We start from the raw sequence: 17,687 nt of genomic DNA on the forward strand, positions 1-17,687 counted from the left end.
ATACTATATGTATAAATAGAACAAATACCAATCCTATTTCTAAATACAAGCAAATACAAAACAGGAAGTTCGAATGAATATATCACTTAAAACAACAAAAACATTAGATACCAATGACTAAATCTAACCAAAGATGTGCAAAAATTGTGTAAAGATAATTATAGCACTTGACTGAAATGTATTAAAGAACATCTCCATAAATAAAGAGAGTCCTTGTTCGTTGATGGACTCAATGCTGTAAAATACAAATTCCACACAAAATGATCTAAGCATCAATGTAATTCCAATCTAGTTTACAAACAGCAAGGACTCTGGAGCCAGGCTGCCTGGTTTCAGCTCCTGATTCTGCCACTTATTCTGTGGTACCAGGGAAACCACTTAATCTGGCTGTTCTTCAATTACTTCATCCATAAAATGGGAATAGTAACAGTACACCTGCTTTAAAAGCTGTCAGGACTACATGAGTTAACAGCGTTTTGTCTAAAGTAAGCATAATATAAATGTCACTAATCTAAATCTCAAAACAGTTGTTCATGGAACTTCCAAAGCTGATTTCAGAATGGATATGTAAGAGCAATGGCACCAGAATACTTCTGAAGCAGAATAAGTAGGTAGATTTTGCTGAACCAGATAGGAGATTTACTATAAAACTCAGTAATTAAGCTAATGTGGCATTATTAGCAAAGGAGAGTTAGTCAAGTCTAAGAAGCCATGAAACAGATTCAAGCGTACATGGAAACCTGATGGATGGGACATTATAAATCCCTCAAGGAGGATAAACTATTCAACAAATGACACTGGGACAATTATATCATTACCTTATAACACAGGCAAAAATGAACACCAGATGGCTTAAGGACATACATGAAAAACAAAATCTGAAAACATTTTTGGGGAAAAAAACCTTGAGATGGAGAAAGTCACAGTTCAAATGTGAATCCAATTATATTTTTTTAAGTTTATTTATTTGAGCAAGTACAAGCAGGGTAGGGACCGAGAGAGAGGGGAGAGAGAGAATCCCAAGCAGGCTCCACACTGTCAGTGCAGAGCCTGATGCGGTGCTTGAACCTACAAACTGAGATCATGACCTGAGCTGAAACCAAGAGTTGGATGCTTAACCGACAGAAACCACCCAGGCACCCCAAATATGAACCCAATTAAAATGTAGTATGATTTTACAGTTGATGAAGTCTAAGAAAAAAAAAGGTAATTTCAATTTGCCATTGGAACTTTCTCCTTTACAGGGCTTGAGTGTTATAATTATCTCTATACAATATTTTTATAGTCCTAATAATGTAAATATGGTTTATTGTTTAGCTTTCAGAATAAAAAATTTGTCAGGGCACAGACAGTTTGGGTTATAGGACAGAATATAAATGTTCCTAAGCAGAAGTATGGCTGACCAAAGCTGGCAGGCAGAGGGGGAAGAGGTGAAGGCCTGGAAATTTGCCTGGTGATAGGTACTTGATAGTACATGAAACCAAGGACATGTAGATAACAGAAAGAGGTACAAAAATAGTCATAACTTCACTGGTGGGGAAAAGAGAGGGGTAGTGATGGTAAGTGAGCAAAGTACACATCTATCATAAGAGGATGATAACAGATGGTATATAAATCAAGAAATAGAGTGATAAGCTTATATACAAATGCTATGCAGACCATCAGAAGAACTAAAAAGCATCAAAAATGCTGGTCTCTGCAGTTCTTTGATACTTCTCCCAAATACTTTTTAACTGGGTCTTACTTTATAAGCACAATATATTTATTCATTTTGAGAGAGAGTGTGTGTGAATGTGCATGAGCAGGGGAGGGGAGGAGGGAAGGGGGGGGGAGAGAGAGAGAGAGAGAGAGAGAGAGAGAGAGAGACAGACAGACAATCCCAAGCAGGCTCTGTGCTTTTACCGCACAGCCTGACATGGGGCTCAATCCCATGAACCATGAGATCATGACCTGAGCCAAAATTAAGAGTCAGACGCTCAATCGACTGAGCTACCCAGGTGCCATGAGCACATTCTTAATATATTAATATGCACATCAAGAAAAATTAGTAAGCAGTGTTTGAGGATAAATTACAAAATCCTAAAATAAATTAACAAAGGTAAAACAGAATTACCAACATAGAGGAAGATGGATCATCATCTTCATTCCAAAGCTTTGTTTGATTAGGATGAAGAAAACTCCTTTCTTCTCATTAATTTTTGCAATATGCTTTATAACTGTTATTACTAAAGAAGTCCTTCATATTTTAAAAAAATGCTTCTGAGAGAGGTGTTGGGGTTGGAAAGAGTGAAAAGAAAACTCTTGCTAATATACTGATTAAAAATTTGCATGTATTACTTTGAGAAAAAGCTAAATGCTTAATAAATACTAAATAATGAAATCTTCCACAAGGAAACTGTATAGGTAACCTCAAGAATGAAGTCTTACTCCTTCTGATATGGGCTATTCCTCATGTTTATGTGTACGGAAACAAATACACAAGGAATCTCACGAAAAAGAAAATGACAAGTGCCTTAAAAAAAGGTAAAAATAAAATTTTAAATAATTAAACAAGTAATGGGTGCCAAGGCCTTACATATTATGGGCATTGTGCTGAGCCCTTTATGCTCAAACTTTATTTTACAGAGGAGGAAAAGGATTTAGGTTATTTAAGTTATCCCAAGTTACAAGGATAAGATAGATGCAGGACCCACCCCCAGGCTAACTGAAGGGCCTGTGCTTTAACAATCAAGCTACCCTGCCTCAAACTGCAGAAAAGAGAGAGAACTCGGAGCTTGCTGGAGATGGTGGGGATCATCATAAAAATCACAGCTAATATTTGAGGGTTTATTAAATGGTAGGATGAAGGTGCTTTAATGTAGTCTCACTAAGTTTAATAGCTGAAGATCTATGAAAGTCACATAAATAATGAGAGGGAAAAGTAAGACTCCAACCTAAGGAGCAGGACTTCCTGGGAGCCCAGCAAGAACTAATAAACAAACCAACAAACCAATAAAAGGCTGTATAATCACTGAGACAAGTCAACAGAAACAACCACCTTTTGATGTGAATAAAGGGCATACATGTAGTCTGGACAAGGTGGGTCTGAAGGACAGTACAACACCCCGGTACAGATACCTACCTGGTAAATGGATGTAGATGACTGACACTTGACCTACTACCAAGATTTATAACTTCTACTGTGCAAATGCCTTTGGGGGATTTCAATGTTCTCCATCCCCAGTGGTACTACCTGAATACAAGACACCATCATCATTTCTTCCCCGGATTATTCCAGTAGGTTCTTGTTCCCCAAATCAAGCAGCATTTTTGCCATTCCTCCTTCCATCCACCCTACAAATCCACAATTTCCTCACAGTAAGTAGCCAACATGGACCTTTTTCAAATGTAAGTCTAGCAATTTCATAGCTCAGCATAGAATAAATGGCTCCACACAGCCCTCTGAATAAGGTTGAAAATCTATACAGCATGGCTATCACACCTTGCACAACCTCCTATCTCCTCTCTAAACATTCATCATGCAATCTCTACACTCCAGCCACACCAGACTTCTTTCAGTTCATGCCTACCAGGTTCTCTCTCACCCCTATGCCTCTGAACATGATTTCAATCTCAAATAACATTATCTCCCTCTCCACCCCTTCTGGAGTGGGAGACCCCCTCCACTATGCTCCCATAACACCTTCTTCTGTCACCTGGCTGTTCCTCACCAGGCTATAAATTTGATAAGTGTTTATAGCTTACTGTATCCCTAAAATTAGTGCAGTGCATAGCACTTTTAAAATAAATGAATGGATGATCAAGAGATCTAAGCAGAAGGCGGTATCAGAAGCCCCTAGAATGGATTACTTTGCAAAGAGTGAACAGGAAAGAAGACCTAGCCAAAAGATCTAGAAGAAAAAAACAGGGGAAGAGGAGAACAAGGTTAGCTGGATGACCTGAAGCAAGAAACAAAAAGATTATGAACGAAGTTTGAGACAATTTGCTGACAAATCCTAAATCCTTTTAGGAAAAGGCAAGGTACAAATATCCATGCTGTCACCATTTACTAATTTTTAAGAGTACAGTTGATAAAAAATGAAAATTCTTCTGTAAAGTAACCTAGAATGTAAGACATAGTTATTCTTTTAGTTAATATTTTTTAATTGCTCTATAAGATAGTACTTTAAACCATAGAAGTATGTTTTTATTGCTTTAAAAATATTTAAATACTGGTTCAGACTGAATCTGGGCAGCTAAAAATAACACTTACCATTGCCATATGGAAAAGCACGTGCAGAACGACTATCGTAACCAGAGGAATGTCCACTGTTGAAGAAAAATGTATTTTTATGTGTTGCAAATAAGTTCTAAATTTTAACAGTTTGGTGCAAATGCAAAACATCAAGGCAGAATTATGTCTTTCATTTAACTACCATATAATGATAAACCTTAATTCTGTAATTTAACTTTATAATACAAAAACAGGCTTTTAACCTGAAAACATATTAAACCTAATACCCACTTGTAAAAAAAATATAGCTTCCTAGTACTTTTAATGTGAACACAATTCAGCTTGATTCCCAAGATAAAAGAAAACTTTGAGACTAACAGAGTACTTGAGACTTTGCTAAAATTTAATCTTAAAAAAAGAAAACAACAGGTTTTGGGGGCACCTGGGTGGCTCAGTCGGTTAAGCATCCGACTTTGGCCCAGGTCATGATCTCACGGTTTGTGAGTTCGAGCCCCACGTCGGGCTCTGTGCTGACAGCTTGGAGTCTGGAGCCTGCTTCAGATTCTGTGTCTCCCTCTCTTTCTGCCCCTCCCCAGCTCATGCTCGCACTCTGTCTCTGTCAAAAATAAATAAACTTAAACAACAGGTTTTAGGGTGCCTGAGTGGCTCAGTCGATTAAACGTCTGTCTCTTGATTTCAGCTCAGGCCACTGTCTCGAGGTTCATGAGACTGAGTCCTGCAACAGTCTCCATGCTGAACCTGCTTCAGATTCTCTCTCTCCCTCTCTCTCTGCCCCTTCCCCACTTGTACTCTCTCTCAAAAAAAAAAAAAAAAAAAAAAAAAAAGGGTTTTAATGATTCAGAAATTCAGCCCCACTGACAGGATAAACAAATAATACTTTTTAACATTTGTTGATTGAGAAAAATATTTAACAAGGACGTAATAAAATTAAATCCTTATATTCTCACAATTAAGACTGGGCTTTATCATTTCCTTTTTGAAAATTATGCGTGGTTTGATGCTATTGATGTAAAGTTCTCACAATTTTTCTATTAATAGAATTTGGATCATTTTTCAGAAATACACTATTTTCATCAAATTTACTTGGTACTTTAGAGGAAATAGTAATGGCTACCATTTTTTATTGATTTCTATCTGCCAAGAATGTGCTGATTGTTCTATTCACTCGCTGTTTTAATCTTCACAACTCTATCTAAACACCATTTGGCAAAAGGGGAAACTGAGTCTCAAAGAATAGTTATGAACCTTGCCTAGCAGCACAAAACTAGGGAATTCTGAAGCCAAACTCTGAGCCAGATCGGAGACTTCCAAAACCTATATTGTTCAACACCATATTGCCATCTATGTAAATAAATGGCATCTCTGTAAAGAGGTAAATACTCTCTAGTACAGTACTCCTAGTGCTGCAGGGCATAAAAAATAAGGCTACTGCCATGTAGAATGGATCCAATCTTCCTTTGTGAAAGCTGAGTTCCTGCAGGCTCATAAAGAATCGGGCAGCTTTTATTATGGTCCCCATTAAGAACTGTTCTTACTTAATCATAAAACAGACGTGCATTATTCATGATTACTAGTCATCTGTAGACACCACAAAAATGACTACAGCCACGTTTTTACCAATCTAGGAATTTCTTTCATCAGTGTGTCATAAATCAAACCAAGATATTTCAAAATACTATCATTCGGTTTTCTCTGTGCTGTGTTGTTACGGGACTATAGGTCCAACGTCTTACATAAAAGTAGCTAACCCAGATCTAGACTCAGGCACTACTTCATGTTTACAAAATTAAATCTCTGAAAATATCACCAAGATACGTATGTGACTTTTCTGTCAAAAGTCTACAAGTGATAAAAAAGTTTTATACTATCCATACTGATTTACCTTTCTATTGTTGGGATAAGAGATGGAGGTGGAGCGCCTGGTGGAGGAGGAAAACCTGAAACATTCAATCATAAGATAAAAAAAGTTAATAGAAAGTCCATTTAATGTCAAGTATGAAACAAAGTTGCTGCGTATCACTAAATTTCTCTGGGGACATAACGTGCTTCTCTATGTTATAATGGACAGAAAAAATGAAGCTTAAACTTATAAACAGATTTTTTGAGCAAGAAAACTTTAAATGAACAGTCTGGTCTAATACACAGAGCACAAACTGGGAGTCAGGACACCCGGTCATATTTTCAGCACCACACACAGCCCATTTTGTGAGTATGAGAAAGTTAATCTCAATGCCTTACCTTATCCATATATAAACAGTAGTAGTGTTGCCACCAGATATGTTATACTTGAAATACTTTTGAAGAAAAGCAAATAAAATAGCATTTACCTCTTTCAAAAAATATTTTGTTTTAGATGTATAGAAATTTCCTTAAAATTATAATTTTTAAATAAAATCTTACCAGTAAATATATAAATGCTTAAGGCTGAGAACATCCATCATAAAATATGTTTTAGATAGCACGACCCTGAAGAACTATTTTACAAAGAAGGGCACATAATATAGTTTCTGGATTAGTTTGGAAGGAAAATAATTTGTATCTTTATATCATGAGGTCTGCATTCTCAGTAATTCATAATACCTAAATGAAATACCACAGAATATGGCTAAAAGGGACCTTAACAGTTCATCTACTCTGCACTTGCAAGTTCAGATGGTCAATAAAGCATCCCAACAAAAGACTTTAAGATTCTACAACTTATGATACCAATTCCTTCCAAGTTCTAACAACCCTCACTGTCAGGAAATGATCTAAATTACGTGACTTACATCTCTCACACTACAATTCATATGCTGTCCTGAATGACAAGAAGCAATCCATCGTCATATACTCTCTATCGCCCTCTACATATTTGAAAACACTTCCACTAAGCCTCCTTCTTCAGTCATTGATGTAAAAATGAATCCCAGTTCTCTTAACCCTTCTCAAAGTCCATTTAAATCCATTTTCGGCCCTGCTGCAAGTTGTTTCAAATTCACCATGCTCATCTTCACTGCACCCAGTGTCAGGATCTGTAACTTCTCTATTAAACATCTCAGAACTGTGAAGTTTAGCAATTAATGCAGGAAAAAGCCTATCTTATACACCCTTTCAACCACATTTCTTTGTAAACTAGACACACCAATGGCTCCTTTAGATGACTTTTCCTGATAAGCCTTTTTCAGCCACACTGATATACAATCAGTGACTCACTATCCCACAACTACATATGCATACTATCCTCTGCTACCTAAACTTCCACGATTTCTGTTTATCAAGGTCATTGTGAATCCAGACCCACCCTTCCGAGCAATGTCATCTCTTCTTTTTATATTCCTTGGCCTGTAATACTGAACTCAGTAAAACACTTGCTATCACATTTGCATCACACTCCAAAAAAATATTTTTAAAAAGGCAACACTGACAAAGTATCAAAAAACAACCCTTGGTCACATACAAACTATTGATCACACCATTACAACAATCAACAATTTAATGACCACCCTAAGAACAATCATCTGACCAGTTGTCAATCTACCTAATTGTAAGGTTCAGAACGTATTTTCTCAAGATACTGAGTTATGCCAGCAGGGTAAAAAAAATCAGAAACCATGAAAAAGTCAAGATAAATGATCCTTCTCTTCTCTTTGCAGTTGCTTTAGCATATAAAAAATTCATTGGTCTGAAAAAACTTTTTCATACAAATATTTTTTTATATCCCATACTGTTTTCTTCAACAAATTGATATGGTGAGAATTTTCTCAGACTCTCTATTTCTACAAAAAGTGGGTAAGACAGGTATAAGAAAACTAAATATCTTAATCAAAACTGGAATGAAGCAAAGGCAGAGCTGAAAATAGGACCTTGAAATCCCAATAGCCTATTCCATAGTCTAACCACATCGACACTGTCCCTCCTGGAACTGTAAGCTTGAAATTTCATGTTTATTAACAATGATGGAGAAAACATGAAAAAAGTTTTACCTGGAGGTGGTACAGTTATTGGAATACCTAAAAAACAAGTGATGAAATTTAATATAGTAATTGGATTTTATAACCTGTTATGTATTTATGCCATCACCAAAAAAAAAAAACCTTTGAAATAAACCCCTCGCCTCATTTCCTGGCTTATTCGCTCAAAAGAAGCATTCTGTTTTCTTGCAGAGGACCAACAATTCCAGTATAACATCCGACTTCCTGATGAAACCCCAGTCTAACAACTTGGTAACAAGATTTCCCCCACTAGGTGTAATCACAAAGTTAGACATCAGTTAAAAAAGCACACTTGTGCATTTTTTGTGCACAAACATCAAACTCCATGAAATTAACACTAAGTTTGATAATCAACATCTGATCTTGTTATTTTAATAGAAAAATTGATCAACAGGCTCTTTAATACTGTACTTAATATGAGATAACTCTGAAGATGATGAATATTCACTTTAGTAAAGCTTTGTGGGACCTTCAAATGTTGCTGTGGATTGTTTTACTGCTGTTGACAGGATTGGGGAAAGGTTATTATTTCCTTTGATATGTGGGAGTAGAAAAGGGGGATATAGCCAATTCATATAGGTGTGTGTGTGTGTGTGTGTGTGTGTGTGTGTGTGTGTATGTACACACACACACACACACACACACACACACACACCCAGGGCACATTAAGATAAATGTGGACAATTTACTTCTATAGGAGTCAGTATATACTAATCTGAATGACTCTCATTCATTTGCACATTATAAACTTTAAGAAATAAACTATGCATAAATAAACATTCCTAATTTACACTGGTCAAATGTGCCCTTAAATCCTAATGTAAAACTTATGTGGCATACAAATTCTATTTTTTGTATGAAGAATAATGACATTTCTAATTAGGAAAATAGAAAAATTTTTCATGAAAAATTTTATACCATAATTTCAACAGTCAGAATGGTTTACTAAATCCTATCTTAAAAACTGCATCAAAATTCGTCCAAAAGAGGGGGGGGGGGGGGATGTCAAATTCATTAATTAAATGCATGGGGAAAAATAATGAAAACAATCACTTTCAAATGTTTTCTTGTCAATGGAAACATCTGCTAATAATTTAAATTTTTTCTGCACATTTTACCAGAATGAGAGGTTTATATAAAAAAAATCTAAAGGTAGCCAGAGGCTACCTTTAGAAATGGAGAATGAAGCACCTGATTTAACTGCCCACACAATAAAAGGATATGCTAAACTTACAAAACCAACAAGACTGAAAAAGATATATAAAAGACATGTAAGCCGTTATGTTTCGAAAATTGTTAGACCTCCAAATGTCTACTAACTTCATCTACACCTCATGGCAATTCTGGTCCATCCTGAAGTTACCTTGCTGCTTCCTACATTACTAACAGAATCCAGCAAACAATACAAGCTAGCAGAGTCCCAGACACCATACTAAATGGGAAAAGTAAGAAAGGCAGAGCATATTAAGTGTTCTCAATATCCATTATTACCTGATTTTCTTTAGAACAGTATGAAGTCTTCAGAGCACTGTTTAACTTCACTATGTGGCCTAGTTTTTACATTTAACTACATGATTGCTTTCTTAGGGGTATAGTAGTCCCTCCTCAGCCATGCTTTCTAGTCTCAGCCACAGTCAACCACGTCTGGAAGCAGGTGATTCTCCTGACATACTGTCTGAAGGTCAATAGTAGCCTAATGCTATGTATGTCACAGTGCCTATGCCCTTCACCTCACTTCATCTCATGACGCAGGCACTGTATCATCTCACATCATCACGAGAAAGGTAAGCACAATACAGTAAGATATTTTGAGAGGGAGAGATCACATTCAAATAACATTTTACAGTATATTACTACAACTGTTCTACTTTATTATTGTTGTTAATCTCTTGCTGTGTCTAATTTCTATATTAAGCTTTATCACAGGCATGTAAAAGTGGGGAAAAAACACCGAAGATATAGGGTTCAGTACTATCTACCATTTCAGGTACTCACTGGGGGTCCTGGAATATATCCCTTGCAGATAAGGGGACGGCTACTGTATAAGACAAAGAAAAAAACTGTATGCCAACTAGGCAAAGAACTCTGTAATCCTACTAAAACTACTTAAATGGATACATGAGCAACATGCATCACTTTGGCTAACACTCACTACAATGTACTAAAACGTGAATTCATGCAAAATAACTAAGAAATTACTAGTCAGCCCTCTCAAAATTTAGAATTTGAAAACATCAAAGTTGTCAAATTTTCACAAAACATAAAGATAAAAGTTATAAACAAATTATTAATTATGCTATGAAGGTTGTTAAAATTAGTCTTTTTTTCTAATGTTTGAGAGAGAGGGGCGCCTGGGTGGCTCAGTCGGTTAAGTATCTGACTTCAGCTCAGGTCATGATCTCACAGTCCGTGAGTTCGAGCCCCATGTCAGGCTCTGTGCTGACAGCTCAGAGCCTGGAGCGTGCTTCGGATTCTGTGTCTTCCTCTCTCTCTGCCCTTCCCCTGCTTGTGCTCTGTCTCTGTCGGTCTCAAAAATAAATAAAAACATTAAAAAAATCGAATGTTTGAGAGAGAGAGAGAGAGAGAGAGAGAGAGAACACGAGTGGGGGAAGGGTAGCGAGAGAGGGGGACAGAGAATCCTAAGCAGGCTCTGCATTGACAGCAGCAAGCCCAATGTGGGGCTCAAACTCACAAACCATGAGATCATGACCTGAACCAAAATGGGACTCTCAACCGACTGAGCCACTCAGGCGCCCCAAATTACAATCTGCTTTTAATTTTAATCTTTCTATAATAGTATCATAGGGCGGGCTTTTAAACAATCAACTGTAAAGAATTAAGAACAAAAAGAAAAATCATGCCATATCTAGATATAGATATAGATATAGATATAGATATAGATATAGGTCTTTCTAGTCAATATCTACTCATCACAATGTTAGTATGAGAACCAGAAAAGGCCCTTGTGAGACCTCTAAGATATTTCAATGCAAATCTTTATTGGTTAATGTTTACTGAACCAGAACCACAAGGTTGATAAAACACAATACAAATCAATTCTTTGGTGTTATCAGGTATATTTTCAAAATGCAACTACAAAAGTTTAATATGTGATATAATGTTAGGTCAATAGAATTCTCATATAAAAATCACTATTTAGTATTTGACTTTTGATAACAAGAGAAACAGTAAAGAAAGAGATAACTGGCCTCCAAAATTACTGTCCTCATCTTCAACACTCCCACCTTCCTGGCTACACACACACTACCTAAGCAACAGATATGAATTACACAGGCAAGTATTGTGTTTTACTGTTTCCTTTAACTGTAAAATGAGTATGAAAAAAGTTTATTATTTCCCTGGAAAGCCTCGCATAACAGTAATAAAAGTAAGATTTCTAGTACTATAGGCCAAAGCTTTTAGAAAACTAATATTCAAGTTCTAATAGGACTGAGTAGATTAGGTTTTGAAACTTTAGTGACCACCAGAAAAACCTGGAGAGTTTGTTAAAACACAGATTGTTGGGTCTTGCCCCTAGAATTTCTGATTCAGTAGGTCTGCGGTATGGCCAGAGAATTTGCATTCCTATCAAGGAAATGATGATGATGCTGAGCAGAGACCATACTTTGAGAATCAATGCATCAGATCCTAAACTTCTCTATGGATTGCTGCTCAACAGCTCAATATTCAACACACATGAAATAAATTCCATTCCAAATTTTTATGAAACAAACAGAACATGTGACACTTTGAAGTAAAATAATATAGCTGTAGGACAGCCTATACGATCTAGCATCCTCAAAAGAAAGAGAATCGGATATAAGTTTTCCTGTAACGCATACTCTTCCATGTAAAGCATGGGGGTGGGGATCCTGAAATCCTATTTGGGAACTGAAGAAATCGAGACAAAGAAATAGAAAAGCAGCAGCCCTGTGATACTTATTTAAAGGAATTTACTATATTTTTAGTATTCGCACAAAATTAATAGAGGCTCTGTACTCAACAACAATAACAATGAAAACTGTGTATGAACTCATTCTCAATGTAGCCCATCATTATTTTTCTAAGGCAGAAAAAAGTTACATGCTAGATAGCCTGACATGGCTTCTAATGATCCCTGCCTCTTGCTGATTTACGCCTTTTTTTACATTTGGTATTCATACCCTCCCCTGGGTGTGGACTAGATAAATGACTTATTTCTACAAAAAAGATCTAGCAAAAATGACAGGATGTCACTTCTGTGTCTAGGTTAAAAAAGACAGTGACTTCTATTTTGCCGGTATCCTCTACTGTCTTCTCAACATTCATGCTTTCATGAACCAAGTTGCAACATAGGAAATGAAATGAATCTTGATTTCAACAAAGAGGTGACTGATCTTGAAAGAGTAATTTCTCAGTCAAGCCTTTGAGATGACCATCTCAAAGTCTGTGGCAGACTCTGAAGCAGAGACCCAGCTAAGCTGTCCCCACTCCTAACCCACAATAACTATTTAATAATAAATGTATGTTGTTTGAAGCCACTACCTTCTGAAGTGACTTGCTACTCTGCAACAGCTAACCAATATGTATAACTACCTATCATTTCTCTATTAAGTTCAAGTGAAAGAAAAAAAAAAGCATGGCAGAAGTATGCAAATTAGGCTTCCAAGTTCCCACCAACTTCTAAATTTCATTGGCACTATTACGTTACAAACAGATAAATTTGATTATTTTCCTTAACACTCACTGATTTCTACTTCTAAGTCATCAAGCTTGTAAGTAAATTCTGCACAAAGAAACTGAGTACCTAGAGTCAAGGTTTATAAAAATTTTTAAGTATTACCTTCCACACTACATGCTTTTCTATGCATCAGTATTTTTAAGATTATATATACACACAAATTGTCTACCATCTACCCTGTAAGAAAAGAAACAGATGTAGAATACCATACAACTATTTAATGATGAAAGTAAAACAGTTCGTTACAGGGTGCAAAAAAGGATGGAGTAATGTTTTTAAAAATTTGTTAAAAGGTGCTATGGTCACAAAACTTAAAGCAACAAAGTTATCAGTCTACGCCATACCTAAAAGGTAAACAAGACAATTTTATGTTAAGTATAAAGTGAACTATTTTATCCTTATTAGGAATACTTAATCCTCTAATTTATAAAATAATCTAAAGCCTACTGAACACGAAAATCCTACATTAGACAAATAAAAATATCTCTGAATAGAAATGTCAGTATTTTTACAAAGGAACTGGTCTCTATAAGCTCCAATGTAATCACAAAATGATTGGAAGAGTGGCACAAACAAAAGGCAAATATTAAACCATGATTAAATTCTATAAAATGTAGCATCCACAGTACATTCAAAATGTAACTATTATAAAGGGAACACCCATGAGAAAAAAGGACATTCAAAAATCATCATTGTAGAGAAGGTTTTAATATCCATGAAGCTTACATTTAAATTAATTGTGCCAGAAATGTTCAAATGGAAAATAATTACAGATAATTAGCATTATTCCCTATTTTTAGTTCACTGAAAATATTAACCGGCTGTTGGGGGTTTTCTAATATAAAAAAAAAAAACTTAAGAGAAAATGAGTACAGTTCTCAAAAACTTCGAGGAATATATTTTTAAAGGTACTTCTGGAAAAATTATTTTGGGCAAACAGCGTCAGTTAATAGGCAGACTTACTGTATAAGACCAAAAATCTTACAGAACTATAAAAATTAGCCTAATAAACATCATATTCGTAAAACAGCTTCTCAAAATTGTACCTTCTCAAGGGTACAGATAATATTCACCCAGTATAGGCCAAGCTTTTGCCAAAGCAGCAATTCTTCAAGTGCTATCTGGAGATTCCCAGGGGTCTCTACCCTTCTAAGGAATCTGCAAGGTCAAAACTACTCTCATAAAAATACTAAGACGTTATTTGCCATTTTCATGCTCATTCTCTTACAAGTGTCCAATAAAGTTTTCTAGAGGCTACACAATGTGTGAAACCACAGAAAGATTTAAGGCAGAAACAAACAGGAGAATTCAGCTTTTTTCTATTAAGCCACACAGTAATATTTGCAAAAGTATAGAATAAGGCCACTCTTTGCACTAAATGGTTTTTTGTTTTGAAAAAAGTATTTTTCATACAAATGTTGTCTGAATGCTAATATGTAATAGACTTACTAAGAATATTTTTTTAATGATATTTCTCAGTTTTAATTTCTAATACAAAAAACAGATAAACCATGCATAAATAAAAGCTCTTTGGGGGGCTGTATTAAGTTTAAGAGCCACTGTGCTGGAACCAGACTGCTAACAGAAAGCTAATCCAAAATGCAGACCTCAGAAGAAATGCAGCAAGACTCCAGAGGTGAGCTGCCTTTCTCCCTAATTCCCTGTATCATGGCTAACCCAAAATCAAGATATTTAAGGAATTCACACAACCTTTAAGTTCATATAATTCACGGTACTACGTGACTAGTGATACACTAAGGTACTTGACCACAGTCTTTCAGAATGAATTTAGGAAACCCTTCTTAACTGCAGAACCCTATGCGTTTTCAAATCTAGATAAACAGGTAAACCTTATATACAATTTTAAAAGCAGGGATGATTTTTCTCTGTGGTCTGAACTAGTTGGACTACAGTATTTCAGTAAAGCAAAAAGCCTTTTTCAACTTAACAGAATTCTACTCCTGAGAGTTTCAATTGTTCTGAAGACTTACAGAACCATAGTCACATGACCCTTAATTTTGATTAATGTAACAAGAAATTAGTTAAAATGAATCTGCCTTCTTTCAATAAACTCTATTTTCAAAAATGAAGATAAAATAGGATGACACTAAAGTTAATCAACATTTAAAATTTTAAATTAAAAGTCTACAATAAAATGTAATATAGTTTGAACATAGTTTAAAAAAATATTTTACAAACATTAATTAAATTATTTTAAAAACAAGATAAGCCAGACACAGGACAAATACTGTATGATTTCACTTACATAAAGTACCTACAATAGACAAATTCATAGAGAAAGAAAGAAAGAGAGGCTACCAGGAGCTGGGGTAGGAGGTAAGAGTTATTGTCTACTGAGTACAGTTTTGTTATCAATAATGAAGAAGTTTTAGGTATAGACAGTAGCGATGGTTACACAACACAATGTATTTAATGCCAGTGAACCATGCACTTATAAATGGTTAGAATAATAAATACTATGTACATTTTACCACAATAAAAAGTACCATAAAAATCAACTGTACTATATAGCATTAATCCTTCCAATGTTACAATTTTTCTTCCAATAAACAAGTACATCACAAGTATATATTCACTAGACTTAACACAAATCAGGAAACACAAAACAGCAAAACCTCAGTTAACTAGATTTACAAAAAAAAAATCTGGTTCCTCAACCTCCCTAACTTCTCTATCCACAAATATATATGCATGCACTTCAACATGAGGGAAATACAAAAAAAAAAAAAAAAAAAAAAAAAAGAAAGAAAATAATAAAAATTAAAAATTAAAAAAAAAAAGCTTTTCAAAGACATGATATTGAGGTAAATACACACAATGCCATACATAATACAGTTTTCTCGACACAGGTCATGATTCATTTCAACACAGGTAACAAAACAGGCTTTCAAGCAAAACTGCCTACTGGTTCTGCTATTTTCTTTTCTTTTTTTAATTTTTTTTTAATGTTTATTTATTTTTGGGAGAGACAGAGACAGAATGCGAGTGGGTTAGGGGCAGAGAGAGAGGAAGACACAGAATCCAAAGCAGGCTCCAGGCTCCAAGCTGTCAGCACAGAGCCCAACACGGGGCTCAAACCCACGAGCTGTGAGATCATGACCTGAGCCAAAGTCAGTCGCTCAACCGACTGAGCCAACCAGGTACCCCTGGTTCTGCTATTTTCTAGGTACTACTTAAATGCCTTAAACCCCAGTTTCCTCTTCTATAAAATTAGAATAATATCTACTTCAGATGTTGTCAAGAATCATATAGAGTTAATACATGAAATGTGCTCAGAAAAGTGCCATCAATAGTAAATAAGCATTCAAGAAATATTAGCTATTATTAGCTATTACAAGTGACCCTTAAACAACATGGGTTTGAACTGCACAGGTGCACTTACATGTGGATTTTTTTATAGTACAGACCTATAAATTCATTTTCTCTTCTTTATGATGTTAACATATTCTTTTCTCTAGCTTACTTTACTGTAAGAATATAGTACATAATACATATAACATAAAAAAACGTGTTGACTGTTTATGTTATGAGTAAGGCTTCCAGTCAACAATGGGCTATCAGTAGAAGTTTCCAGGAGGTCAAGTTATATGCAGATTTTTGACTGCTTAGGAGGTTGGTGCCGATAACCCCAGTATTATTTAAGAGTCAAATGAATTTCTACTATTACTCCATGAAACCATGAAGCTGTACTAATGCATTTCTGAGAAATGTAACACAATAGAAAGTAGTGGGTGGTTCAATAAAAGTAACAGACTTTCTGAAAGTTAAGATGCTGAATAATCAGTGTTTTCAAGCTACTGTTAGTATGGTAGCAGGAAACCACATTAAATACGTTTTCATGTAAAAAAGCTAGTCCAAATGTCATGACATTCATTTAGGACCAGAGGTCCCTTACATATTTGCTATACTCTCCCATTCAAAACGTTCTCCACTGTTCTTACAAATCAATTGTGGCAAATATTTTATTGTTACTAACAAGGTTTCATGTATGTTTGTTGATGTGTGTTTCAGGAGGGTAGGAGGCAATACACGTTTCCTTCTCTGCTATTTGACAGTAAAAATCCCTTGAATACATGCGACGTCTATCACCTCATCTTTGTTAAGGAGCCCACTTAATGTGATGAGTCATGCCTGGAAACCTCCAAAAACTGACCATAATTTTTTTTCTTCAAACCAAGGCATTTCTGAGAGTGAATAGAAATAGTTATGCTGAAATAAAAGGTATAGAAGTAAGACCCATTCCAGGGAAATCTGGATATACAGTCACCCTATTTATGAAAAAAATCAGCATCTGAAAATATAGGCATTATAAAATGATTACTATCTTTGTCCCATCATATACAGGCCTATAGTCTTTAAAACTTCTGCATTTCAAAACAAATGTTAACAAAGAAAACATTAAAATACGTTTAAAGTTTCAAGGGATAGTTTTTCCTTTCTTCCTTTAGTATTTCTCCAGAAAATCCAAGGTTTCTCTAAAAAAAATGGAGTAATTTTTAAGGCAAACATGAAAAGACTCCTGGGCCACAGGTTTCTTCCATTAACTGCTTTTAATTCTTAAGGTGATCTAAATTACAGTGAGCTCTATAGAATGTACTCTAATCATGTGGTTCTGTGGTAAATGGTAACTGAAAATGTGGCTTTAATCAAGGCCAATATTCAGTTGGTATACATCCATATGTAGCCATACTGTTATTGAAAGCTAGTACCCACTCTGACTGGTAAGTGTCTGACTGTATCA

At 35.4% G+C, this 17,687-nt stretch overlaps 1 protein-coding gene across 18 annotated transcripts in view; it reads right to left on the minus strand.

Moving 5' to 3' along the window:
• FIP1L1 (factor interacting with PAPOLA and CPSF1) overlaps positions 1-17,687 on the minus strand; it is a 78,571-nt gene that overhangs the window by 11,444 nt on the left and 49,440 nt on the right. For 10 of the 18 annotated variants that reach the window (XM_042936382.1, XM_042936390.1, XM_042936381.1 and 7 more), the window contains 3 exons: positions 8,197-8,223; positions 6,117-6,171; positions 4,253-4,308 (listed from right to left, as the gene is read on the minus strand). In XM_042936382.1, coding sequence (XP_042792316.1) covers positions 4,253-4,308; positions 6,117-6,171; positions 8,197-8,223 — 138 coding nt within the window. The remainder of the gene's footprint in view (positions 1-4,252; positions 4,309-6,116; positions 6,172-8,196; positions 8,224-17,687) is intronic. The other 8 variants (XM_042936391.1, XM_042936388.1, XM_042936389.1 and 5 more) reach the window with 1 other exon arrangement.

Source organism: Panthera leo, chromosome B1 (genome assembly GCF_018350215.1).
Source record: "Panthera leo isolate Ple1 chromosome B1, P.leo_Ple1_pat1.1, whole genome shotgun sequence".
Classification (NCBI taxonomy): Eukaryota; Metazoa; Chordata; class Mammalia; order Carnivora; family Felidae; genus Panthera; species Panthera leo.